The 13,246-nt window shown below is 36.0% G+C and overlaps 1 protein-coding gene across 1 annotated transcript; it reads left to right on the top strand.

Moving 5' to 3' along the window:
• Positions 1-3,646: 3,646 nt before the first annotated feature.
• LOC149155250 (serine carboxypeptidase-like 35) lies at positions 3,647-5,383 on the top strand. Its single transcript, XM_089444371.1, has 5 exons — positions 3,647-3,769; positions 4,346-4,585; positions 4,720-4,856; positions 5,087-5,182; positions 5,359-5,383. The coding sequence occupies exons 1-5, from the start codon at positions 3,647-3,649 to the stop codon at positions 5,381-5,383; spliced, it is 621 nt and encodes a 206-aa protein (XP_089300497.1).
• Positions 5,384-13,246: the final 7,863 nt, after the last annotated feature.

The raw sequence follows: 13,246 nt of genomic DNA, 5'->3' as shown, positions 1-13,246 counted from the left end.
CGTATATGTTGCAGCCTATGATTCATAGATCCGATGATGTGATGCGTCATACATACCAATATATATGTAATAAAAGAGGGCCCATAATGCTTCTAAACAGAACTAGCCATTCCCATTAAAAAAATAGTAAAAGAAAGTGATAGGATGCAGGATAGGAAAATAGAAAGAACGACCAAGACAAGTGTGCTGAGAGAACGGCCTAATACATCTCTTTTCAAATACCTGACTGGAAAGAAGAATAAAGAAAAGTGATCAGATGCAGGATAGAATGAAAGATCGAGACCACGGAGCCGAGAACCGCCTAATAGAAGCAAGCAAATGGATCGGACCATAACCCACTACCCTATCTTCCTTATTGAATCAACCAATATAGAGATCCTAATACAGCAATGAGCTTCACCTGTAAGACTCTTCCTATGTCATTACAATTCCTGCTCTTTCTTCATCAGCTAGGCATAGAATCTTCCGAACTATCATTATATTATAAGCCCTGAAGAGAGGGACTTGCTGCTTTCAGTTAGTCTTGTTTATCTATCAGCAATTCCAAAAGAGCTTCAAGAATTGTTTATCTATCAGCAATTCCAAAAGAGCTTCAAGAAAGACAGAAAAGTTGCATGCAATAAAGTTAAGGATATATAATCAAAAGGTTGCACTTGTCCATGTGGGAGATTGTTGGATTTAGAGACGTCTAATTACAATAATTGAGTTGGACATGCGTGCATTATGATTATGATGTCAAATACTGTCAGCAAGATTACATTTATGTAGTGATTAAAATATGCCAAATAATGTGATTAATTAAGTCATGGCATTATACGTATTTAAATAAGGATTTGGATACAAATACATATAGAATAATGTTAATCAATTACAATTGTTAATGGACCGATTATAATTGATTAAAAATAATAGCAGTAATAAATTTGAGCTGAATAAGGAAATCAAAATCTATTCTGATTGATTGATTGATTGATTGATTGATTGATTTCAATCAATCTGAAATTTCAGACAGACTTGTTTCAGCTAAATTTTAGGCTGCCCTAGGATTGGGGTTTTGCACTGCTATAAAAGTGCTGAGTCTCCAAGGCTTGCAATCACTCAGAAAAATTGTCTGCTCCATTGAGGACTAGGTACTCTGTCATTTAGGATAGCCAGAGAAAAGGATTGCAAGCTCTTGGAAGGATTCAAGAGCCAATAACTCAAGTCAAGACCAGGAGCCTTTGAGGATGGAAAGTAAGTTCCGTTGTGCATTAATTTCAATTTCTTACAAAGGAGTAGATCTTGGTTGGGGTTTAAGGTAATTAGGAAAACTCACAAATTAAATCTAACAGAGGAGGCTCAGAATTCCATTCGGAATTTTTTATTGTGATTTTCGTGAAAAAATAGTTCAAGAATCCAACATTGATATTGAGAAAAGCCGACCAATGGCCCATTTAACTATTTATTTAAAGCAATATCACACAAACTTCAAGAGTTCAACGATCTTATGGACGAAAGAGTTTCAAGATCCCACAACAAACTACCACAAACCGTGAAGGACGGACCAATCACAATATCTCTTTGTGATTATTATTTATTTATAAGCAATATTAAAAACGATTTTAGTAAGGAAAGAATTTCAAAATCCCACAAGAATCTACAACGTAACGTGAACCACGGACGAAACGCTAATAAGATCATAACAGAGACCAAACTCCACTTAAACCGCTTTCATTTCCTGTTTTTAACTCTTCTATAACATATAAATATGTTAATAAGAATCTACCGCATAAAGTGGACATACAAAACCCCAATCGGATCCTAGCAAAGATCAAACTCGACAAAACTCCACTTAATTAGGTTATTTTTGTTTTTTAATTTCTATAGTATATACATTGAAAAAATAAAAGAAATAGGAAAATCATCTTAAAAAGTTTAGAAATCTAAATCACTAAATAAGCTCTTATTTTTAATAAAATAAGTATTAAATAAAAGTTATTTGAAAAAAAAAATTGAGAAAACTCTATTACGAAAAGTAACCTTCTTGTGTCTGGTAATGCTAAAGTTAAGAAGAATCTAGATTGGTTATATATCAATAACCATCCTATAACTTGGTCTGGTGAAATTCATTTTTTCTTTTTATATGATTATACAATTTTTCTAAACTATAATGGTTTGAAGAAGTATATAATAAAACTTTAAAAAACATATTAATAAAATTAAAAATATATACATAAAAATAATCATAAACCATTAAATCAACATCTCTACAATCTATACAATCTATACTTTAATAAGTTAAGAATAAAAACATAAAAGTAATCAAAAACCATTAAATCAACATCTCTAACAAATTCACTCAACTAAAATATTCCGATAAAAAAAATTCACTAACCCTTAAATGAATTGTAACTAATATCGATAACAAATTATATATCCTAAATAAATTGTAATCAATTATTCGTAACTCATTATGTATATTAACTTGTCATTCTCATCAACGATAACATATTATTATATATATTAACTTGTCATTCACACTTTTAAAATTTATCAATAATATTAATTAATTAAATATAACTATTTTTCAATTTTAATAAAAAATAATGAGTAACACTTACTTAAAAATGTTTTTAAAAATTTTAAAAATCTTTCTAAAAGTATCATTCCAATAATAATAAAACACTTCGTAGTTAAACAACAACAATTAAAATGCATGATTTCACCGTTAGAATTATTATTATCTATATAAATGCAAGTTTCCCTGCATATCAAAATCCCAATCAAGTACCTGTAAAGTGAGTGGTCCTCTCCAATTGGACTAATCTTCAAGTACCTGTAAAGTGAGTGGTCCTCTCCAATTGGACTAATCTTTAATGATTAAGAAATGGGAATAAAACAACTAAAAGCATCCATGTTCCGGAATTGAGAACTGTTAATGATTAAAAGATGCTAAACAAATAACGATAATCAAAACAGTAGCAGACAGTGTTTTGTGAAATGATTTATAGGTTCAGTCAATTCATCCTATGGAGTATTGTAAATATGTTTATTTTATTAAAAAAAAATTGAAATTTAGATTTTTTAAAAAGGTTAATTTCTTTATTAGGTTTAGTTAACGTTTGTATATTTTTATTGATATTTTCGTGTTTTCTTTTCTTTTAAGTTTAGTAGGATTTTTTTATTTTCGAGTTTATATGTCCTTATTCACCCGGAGAGGGTAGAACAAGATTCAAATCCAATAATGAGACTTTATTCTACTGCCATCACAACTTAAGTTACCCCAGGGAGACATTTTGGTGTTATTAGTCCCTGCCTGGGACTCTTAGTGATCGATTGTACGTTGACCCCGTATTAATCTCTTGTTTGACCAAAAAATATCATTATGCATCACACCTTTAACCAAAGTTTAAATATTAGAAAATAATATAAAATTTATTATGTAATTTTTGATTGGACAACAAAGTTGTGGGTCTTATTGCGGGCTTCGCAGCTTTCAAGACATTATGTTCAGGGTAAAAATAAGATATCCAAAATTTTGGGAGATGAAAAGTTTTTGTTATCCAAAGTTTCCTCATATTGCCGAGCTGAACATTTTATATGAAAAGCAGAACTTAGTTTGTCCTAAGTTTTTGGTACCTGTTCTCCGTGTCCTCCATGCAGTGTCATGCATCCTGCAAGTGCCAGCTGTTTGCATATGCAGAGTGCCAGCTGTTTGCATATGCAGAGGCGTCCACGGTGGTGTGCAAATGCCTTGTTCGGAGTCCGGAGTAAGTTCAGAGCAGAGAGTGTAAGTTCAGAGCAGAGAGTGTCGAGCAGCAGCTAATTATTCGGAGTAAGTTCAGAGCAGAGAGTGTAGAGCAGCTAGTTTGAGGAGCTAATTCTCCAGAGTAAGTTCAGAGCAGAGAGTGTGGAGCAGCTAGTTTAAAGAACAGAGGAGCAGAGAACGTTGAGCAGAGGTTCACCTTTACAACTTGTAAATTCCATGACTTAATATTACTTTCCACAATTACAGACAATAGTTGTTTTTGTTCATGACTTAATATTACTTTCCACGATTACAGACCGTAGTTGTTTTTGTTCATGCCATTTCTTTGTCCCGTCGAAATTCAGCCCCTCGTCTTCCATAGCTAGTTCCTTAAGTTGAATATATTAGTTTCATTTCCATTTTAATTTTGGGATGCGACACAAACAAGGACAACGTCATTAATCTCAAAGGCTTCATGGTAAACATCTCAGCTTTTTTCCTCTACATAATTATATCAGCATGTTTGATATTTCATAAGACTTTCAACATTGTTTTTCTTCGCGATCAATCTCTTCAACTAATTCTCTGATCAAAATTTCCTGTAACTCGGTATTGAAGGTAGGAAATGCAGTGATAGATAATGATCATGACACCAATGGTATGGTAGACTATGCATGGAGTCACGCAGTTATTTCAGACGAAGATTACCACAGCCTAAAGAACTCGTGCAATTCAAAGACAGGCAACCAGACATTGTGCGATAATGGATTGTCTGCAGCGTACGCCGATATCAATATTTACGATTTGTACACGTCTGTCTGTTTGCAGCAGCAATCCTCAAATTTCCTTCCAAAACATGTACGTAACACACGGCTTTTCATTACATTTCTGTGGTAAGGATGAAGGTCCTTCATTGTTCATGCTTCACTTAATTCATTGCCACTTCTCATCTAATTATATGCATGCATGCATGGTGATTTTCTTCAACGTAGGCGCTGTGGCCTAAGTTACCTTATGGTTATGATCCCTGCGGCGAAGTATATGTAGGCGTATATTTCAACAGAGCTGATGTGCAGAAAGCATTGGATGAAAATACAACCCAAATTCCTTACCCGTCGGTACTCTGCAGGTAACAATAGAATTGCCGTTTCTAATAAAAACAATTTTAAATATATAAATAAAGTAATACACTATATTTTCAAAAACGATATAATTATAATACTTATAGTAATATATAATAAAATAAATCTAATATTAAACAGTAATTACTTTATATGCTAGTGTTCTTCATATACTTGTTATTATTATTATTATTATTATAACTTTCATTCTAATGGAATTTTCTTCATACATATACAGTGACGTAGTTTCCCAAAACTGGAATGACTCTGCTTCCTCTATTCTGCCTATTTTCCGGAAGCTTATCAAGGTTGGTTTAAGAATATGGGTGTATAGGTATGTATTGAACTTTCTGTAGCTTAAGCATTTCTAAAATTAACTGGCAAAAGAGCAATTCTAAAATGGTCAGCGAAATAAATTTTGTGTCTCAAAAAGAAATTCCAATAGAGCTGTGTAACTAAACATTACTCCTCTAAGATATTGAGCATTCGATTTGAATAAATCTTTTGCAGTGGTGACACCGACGGGCTTTTTTAATTGCGAAAAACTCTATTTGTTAGGATCATCCATAACTCACATTCGCGGAATTTACAGCAATAAGCTCTTACAGTGACTTATATATTGTGTTTCGTACCTTTATTAGAAGGTCTTTTTATCATAGAACCCGTGAATTTATGACGCTAATTCACCCCATTCTTAGGTCAATTACATATTGCAGAATATAGGAGAGCCCAAAAGCCACACTACTATTTACTATCAAACGAACACAGAAAACACAAAATTAGCAACAGTACTAGCAAATATTATTAATGATGAAAAAAAAAAAGAATAACCATGACCAATTTGCCAAAAAAATATAATTATCAGAAGGAATGGCCAAACTTTAAAGATATGTTTTTAGTTCATGGATTGATCGATGGGGCTAAATTATCCGAGCATGTTGAAGAGTCAAGACAGGCAGACAAACATGTTTGATAAACTGAATGCACACATTGTAGGCCCGACTAGGAAAAGCCCTTGCAGAGAAGAAAACACCATAGGAAAAAAAAAAAATAGAAAATATAAAAGTAACAACATGATATTTGTGGTGTAAATAGCCAAGAGTTTTCAAAAACAAAGAAAATATGGCATTAGCAGTATATCAACAGTTGTTTTACCAATGAGAAAGACAAATCACTAGTAATGATTGAGACTGCAAAGAGACGAAGAACCCGAGATGGAAAAATGATGAGTGCAGCGACTCTGCCGACAAAATATATAGAACTAATTACATGATATTAGCAATGAAGCTTGATAGTTGTTTTATAATAGAATCAACGAGGGGAATTCGAAGTGTATGATGCTTACTCCTCCATTCGCCATAGCAATGGCCATCACAGCTGCGGCTTCCATAGACCATGATAAGGGGTTCCACATAAAACCCAAAAACTTGAGAAATGTGCTTTCCTGCGCACCCAAAAGACGTCATGGAGTTAAATTTAATCAATTCTTGAAAATGTTCGAAGTACTCCACATAAACCCGAAGTGCATGAACCTCTTGGCATAAGCCATGACAAAGGATCCCTCATCGGAAGCCTAAGCAATATACTTTCCTGTAGCCTAAAGATTTGATGTTGCAGTATAAGCCCGGCCAAGCTAAGAAAACATATTTATTTTAAAGAACGATGTAAGCCATGGAAATTACACTGTGCCTGTTCATATCTCTAACCGTGAAAGAAATCGCTTCACAGTAGAACCAAAGAATTTGCTTTACTCTTCATACCTCAAGGCTCAAACAACCTTAGAAATCCAATTCCCGGTAGATCTCAAATCCTAGCTCAACTCCAGAACTGAGCTCAAAATTAGAAATATGTCGAAGCTAGCCTTACCTTTTTCTCTTCGAGCTTGTTGTATCCGAATATAGTGAGCCTCTCCTGCGCAACTTGGCTGCTCAAACCCTCGAGCCAACAGTGGTCTGCATAGATTTCCACCTTTTTCAACAATGCTTTGCCGGGATATCGATCATCAATGGTGTTCCACATAGGTGTCCACCTGTCTCAACAATGCTTTGCATGGATATCGATCAACCATGCTCTGCCTGGATGTTGACGTATATAAATAAAAATTCTTATATATGAATTTAATAATTTATTAAATACCTATTAAAGCTTAGTTTAATTATTATATAAGATGACTTAATTAATATATGAAATGAATTTTGTTTAGTGATATAATTTTAAATATGCGAAGTCAAGTAACGAGGGAGCTGTCCCTAGAGCTGCAACAATGTTGGGTGCCAGGTTCATGGCACTCGATCCCACTACCTATGCTTGCATCTTCTTCCAGCAACTTTATTCTATATGCATGATTTCTCCGCCATGACCACAGAGTTATCTCTATCTTCTAGTAACAAATCAAAATTCTGCAATAATTTTTTCGCACGCTTTTTTTCACACAACTCCTCCGCGCATGCTCTTTCATTGCTTTGTCTACCCACACTTTGGTCGTTATATCCATGGATCCAAGGCAGATCGTCGTCTAAAACAACAAGCCAAATAAATCTGCGCAATTATTCCAGGGCTTTTGCATTACATATAATCATAGCTGCAATCACTTTCAGCACGTTTTCTCACAAATTTGACAGAAACACAGTGCTTTCACACATCTAGCCTAACCCACTTTCACAATATTAATCTGACATTTTCCTCGGAGTCCTGGGATTTCCTATGATGGATTTAGACCTAGTACACGTAGAATTATCAGCTATGTATCCATTTTATATTATATAAATACATATATTTTTTTCCCTTGGGAAAAAGTCGTAATTTCTATTAATATTAAGAAATTACATTTTGTAGATGCCGAAGCATATTCATATGGAGGCTGTTGAGCCTGTCGAGTTCACAGTCTATAGATCTGAAGAAAAAAGTCTAGAAGTCTCCACGCAGGGAGCCTACAAAATCTGTAACTAGCAGTGATCAAAAAGTTAAGTCCCGCTCTACGCAGAGAGCGTCATATAAACTGTATGCTACCATAAGAAGAGTTGATACTCATGTTTAAATAGTAGATATATATACATGCTTAATAAAAAAAAACAGTACTGTTATATGAGGGCCTTATAGCCCATTTCCTATCAGATCATCAAAGGGTCTGTGGTAATGCTGGTAGAAAGTTCCGTCTATCTCCTCATGTATCAACCATTCATTTCCTTGTCTGTGCACTGCCTTTTTGGATAGCTGGTCTACAACTGTGTTAAGTTCCCTGTAGATGTGTCGACAAACAAATGATTCAAAAGAAGTAATCAGTCTTTTAGCTTCATCTAATATATGCCTCAATGAAAATGCATAACAATGAGATGCATAATTCAGCGAGTTGCAAACAATTTTAGAATCTCCAAATAGCTGTAAGTGTCTGCAGTGTTTTTGAATTGCAAAATGAATGATATGTTTTGCCATGCACAGTTTAGCAAAATTGTTGGTGCCTCTGCCTAAGTTGATTTGTATCTTGTAGCAGTGCAATTCGTTGAGATATAGAACGGCCCCACCCCTACAGCCAGCTTCCTGAGCCGAGCCATCAAAATAAGCCCAGGGGTTAGTTTTGTCTATGATCTCAGGTCTGATGGAGCGGGGGGGGCAGAGGGAACCACTTCAGGTAGCAAGTAGAAATCAACAATCGTGTGGTGTAAAATGGTAGGCCAATGGGGGGTCCTTAAGTTGAATATGGCCTCGTTACGCGCAATCCATAAAGCCCAGCAAACCAGCAATGGTATGTTAATGGATTTTCCGGTGTCATTTTGGCACCAATTTTTCCAAGCTTCCATGAGATTATTACCTTTCCAGTTTTTTAAGCTTGGATAGTGAGAGGTGAGGGATTGCCAAAATTCTAAAGCAGTACTGCAATTTAAGAAAATATGTTTTGTGCTTTCTTCTTCCCCGTGGCATAAGTGGCATCGGAAGGGACCATAAAATGATCTCTTCATAACATTGGTTCCGGCAGGGATCTTGTCAAAAAGAATGTTCCACATCAATAAGCGCGCGCGTGGAGCTGCCTTAAGCTTCTAGAGCGTTTTCCAGGTGTGGAGGATATCCGGAGGCTTGAATGATTCCATGAGCCTTAAATATCCCTGTCTTGGGGTGTATATTCCATGCTTGGCAAAGGCCCAGATGATCTCGTCTGGTCCTCCTGTGAGCCTGATGTGTGCCTAGGTGAGGGCGTCCGTATACTCCTGCCATTCGTGATGCCACTGTACAGGAATCTCCAACGCTTGTGCTGATGTCCATGCTTGTTGGAGAAACATGGAATTTTCGTTATCGCCAATGTGCTTGATGTGAGATACCCCTCTACCATGTAGATATCTTATAAGGTCTGCAGATAATCTATGGGCATTGCCACAGCCGACCCACGAGTCCAATCCAATTCGAACTGCATTACCTTCCCTTCTATGCCAAGTTATTCCTTCTCGCAGCAGTGCTAATGTGCCTATGACTGCTTTCCAGATATTGGATATGTTATGGCTTGTTCCATGCTGCAGACGGAACCAGTCCATTACATTCAGTGGCTTGATGTATTTTACATGTGCAACTCGAGTCCAGAGACTATTAGTGGTGAGGAGCTGCCACCCAAGTTTGGCTGCTAATGCTCTGGAGAATAGATCAAGCCTCTTTATGCCCCATCCTCCCCATCTTTTGGGTTTAGCAATGGTGTCCCATTTAACCCAGGCAAAAAGCTTCCCCGGTTGGTGACCTTTCCATAGAAATCTACAACAAATACTTTGGAGGCGACTAAATATACCTTTAGGTATCCATGCCAAGGTCATCCAATAGACTGGAGTGGCTTCAATAAATGCTTTAATGAGAACCAATCTGCCTGCTCGAGAGAGATATTTGTGGTACCATACCTGTAGCCTTTTTTCCACATTCACTATAAGCCAAGTCCAGTCAGCTATCCTGTATCCGAGAGGTTTTAATCTAAAACCCAGGTACTTAATACCTTCCGTCAAGTTCAGGGAGGTGAAAGGGAAGCGCTGTACTGCAAAAGCGAATTCATGTTGAGTACATCCGACTGAGGTGATTGTGGACTTGATATCATTGATCCTCATACCTGTAGCATGATGGAAAAGAAGGATTAAGTTCTGAAGAGTAGTGGTATCCCCAATGCTGCCATTTAAGAATATCAGAATGTCATCAACAAATAATAGATGAGTGAGATAGAAATTATCCACAATTTTAATGCCGGTCAGTACATTCCTATCTCGAGCAGATGTAATAATCCTACTTAATCCTTCCATAATACGCAAGAATAGTAGGGGTGAGAGCGGACATCCCTGTCTGAGTCCCCTTTCTGAAGTGAAGAAAGAAGTAGCTTCACCATTGAGAAGTACACTATAGGACACATCTGTAATGCAGCTCATTGTCCATTTGATGTATTCGAAGGGAAAACCAAGATGAGTTAGCAGCAGTCTTATATAGAGCCAGTTTGTTCTGTCAAAAGCCTTGGATAGGTCCACTTTTAATATCATCCCTTTCTGTTTTTTGAGCTGCATGGAGTGCATGAGCTCTTGTGTTGTGGCAATAGCTTCATGTATCTGTCTGTGATGAAGAAAGGCGAATTGCTCTGGAGATATGTGCCGAGAAAGAATAGGCTTCAGACGGTTGGCTATAATCTTGGCAATGATCTTGTAAAGGCAGTTACAGAGGGAAATGGGGCGGAAATCATCGAAGGAGCCAGGATCGTTCGATTTAGGGATAAGAGCAATGAATGTGGATTTGATGGCTGAGGATATTCTGCCCCTCCTTCTGCTGTTCTCTACAATCTTAAGTAGGTCGTTCCCCAGGATTTCAAAGAAAGCAATGTAAAACTCAATGGTCCACCCATCTGGGCCTGGGCTTTTATCTTTTTTAAACCATTTTAAGGTTGCCTCCAATTCCTCCATAGTCACTTCCTTCAGTAGATCTTCCGAGTCTTCTTGTAGTACATACCTGGGAAAATGCTCAGCCACCCTCATGATCTCCATGATATTTATATCTCCAAGAGCTTTGTAAATACCCCTGAAGTGTTCTGTAGCTAACCTGGACAGGTTCTTCTGAGATGATACAGGATGTCCTCGCTCATCTCGTAGTTCCCAAATAGTATTGATGGATTTGCACCCATTGGCAAATTTATGATAAAACTTTGTGTTATCATCCCCCTCTGTGAGCCAGATTGCCCTGCTTCTTAGTCTCCAACTTTCTTCTCTTTCCTTCAGGATGTGTGAGCGCTTCGCAATAAGAGAGGAGTACTGTTCTTTGCTCTCAGGGGTGGGGAAGGTCCCAATAGATGAGTCTTCGAATGCAGCAATGACTCTTTCAGCCTCCTTCAGAGTATTTTCATCACGGATACGCTTCTGATGTGCCTAGATTTTAGATATCTACTTAAGTTCAGATAATTTTCTAACGAAGCCCTCTGTGTGTTCCTCATTTTCCCTGATATGGTTGTTCTGCCAATAGGTAGTTACCAACTGTATGTAAGAAGGGTCCTTTAACCAAGAGGCGTTAAATTTAAAGGGGCCCTTGATCTTATGATTAATGTCCACCGCTTCTAAAAAAATTGTTCGATGCTTCGATATGCCTCCAGTTCCAACCCATTGACGAATTCGACATATAAATACATATATTGGTTTATGATAGAAATATTATCTTAATCTTATAATTAATGAGTTGAAAAAATATCTCAATTAAATGTTAAAAATATAATCATTTTAATTGGGTTTAAATCTCTCAAGTCTAATTAACTAACCATTAAACCGTATATATAACAATTACAAAATTAGTTTTATAAAAAAATATTAATAAAATTTTTAAAGAGAAATATTATTAATATGAATAAGAGTTAAATGTCTAGCAATTATTTTATCCCATAATTTTCATAAGCAAAATCATAGATTTTCATTTGACATTGACTCAATGACATTGAAATTTTGGTTTAAGATCGACATTTATATCTGATATCTGATCCTTATAAAGTCTTTAACTTAAGATTTCTACAAGCAGATAATTTTAAGTTTAGATTGATATTTCGCCACTGGAACTTTGAATCAGTACGGCCAGTTCAGATTGATATTTTGGTTTTAAAATTTCATTTTTATTCTCTCTTTATAAAGTTAGAGTATGTGCTCCTTGTAATTGGGGAGGTATTCCGTGCTTTGATACTTTCTGTGGCTAGAAAGGCATCATTGGAAAAACAAGAATTATTCGGGTATGACAGCTATGGCTGAAGCTAAAGGGCGAAGGGTTAAGTCAGTAACGAATATAAGAGTCCAATCGGGTTGCCTTCCCTTGTGTTGGGCCTCGTCGGTGCTGCCTGTAGGTCGCAATGTGCTTCGATTTCTAATTCAGTGGATAAGGCGAGGTCACCACAACACTTCACTCTCGAAAGGGATTATTTGATTCTTATAAGTTGAGATCTTCCCTATGATATGCTGTTTTCCAGGGTCTTTGTAGTGGCGAATGCAATTGCCTGTGGGTACACACTATTTTCATTCATCTTCTCCGTAACTGGCAAATTTTCCTCCTCTACACTGTCAGCCTTTCTTCTCTCTGTCACTGATTTGGTAATGCCTTTTTCTTCTTCTTTGCTATGAAGGTGTGAAAGCTGTGTTATAAATGTTGTTCAAATCTTGAATTGAATTTCATAATTGTGTGCAGGTGATGGTGGCGCTGGTATCGGCGGGGTCTCTGCAGCGACTGCCATTACTTACGTCGGGTACAAGGGAAATTCTCATACTCACTGGGGAAAACTCTGCGGTATATATGATCGCTTCTGCCACTCCATTAAAATTCAATATGCTCTCCAACTCCATAAAAAACCATCTATTTTTATGTCTTTCATTATGAACATCAAGTTCAACATCTTATATCATGTATTTCAGAATGAACGAGTTATGAATAACAAGTTCAACATCTTATATCATGTATTTCAGAATGAACGAATTATGAATAACAACTTCAGTGTCTTATATCATGTATTTGAGAATGAACAATTAATTCAGTAATTACATCGTGTATTTCATAATGACCAACAAAGTTCAATGTCTTATATCGTGTATTGTATTTCAGAATGAACAATTAATTCAATAACTATATTGGATTTGGGTGCTTACTGATTTCTAAATTTCAAAAGAAATCAATGTTTTCCCATTCATGGTTATACCACCACTGCTTTGCCAACAATAGACAAGACATATATTTATTAAAAAATAAAAAAAATTACTTCCCTTACGATTTCAGCATTGTACTCTGACCAATACAATTCGTTTAAAAACAAATCTGCAAAAATAATTTAAAAACAATTTCGACTGACATCTTTTTATTACAAAATAAAAAATTACTCTTACTATTTCAGTATTGTACTATGAGTAATACAAATCATTTAAAAATAATTTCG

This window comes from Pinus tabuliformis, chromosome 9, assembly GCF_031772625.1.
Source record: "Pinus tabuliformis cultivar Carrire ecotype Pingquan chromosome 9, CPIR1, whole genome shotgun sequence".
NCBI classification, from domain to species: Eukaryota; Viridiplantae; Streptophyta; class Pinopsida; order Pinales; family Pinaceae; genus Pinus; species Pinus tabuliformis.
This window is presented reverse-complemented; position numbering and strand designations above follow the sequence as displayed.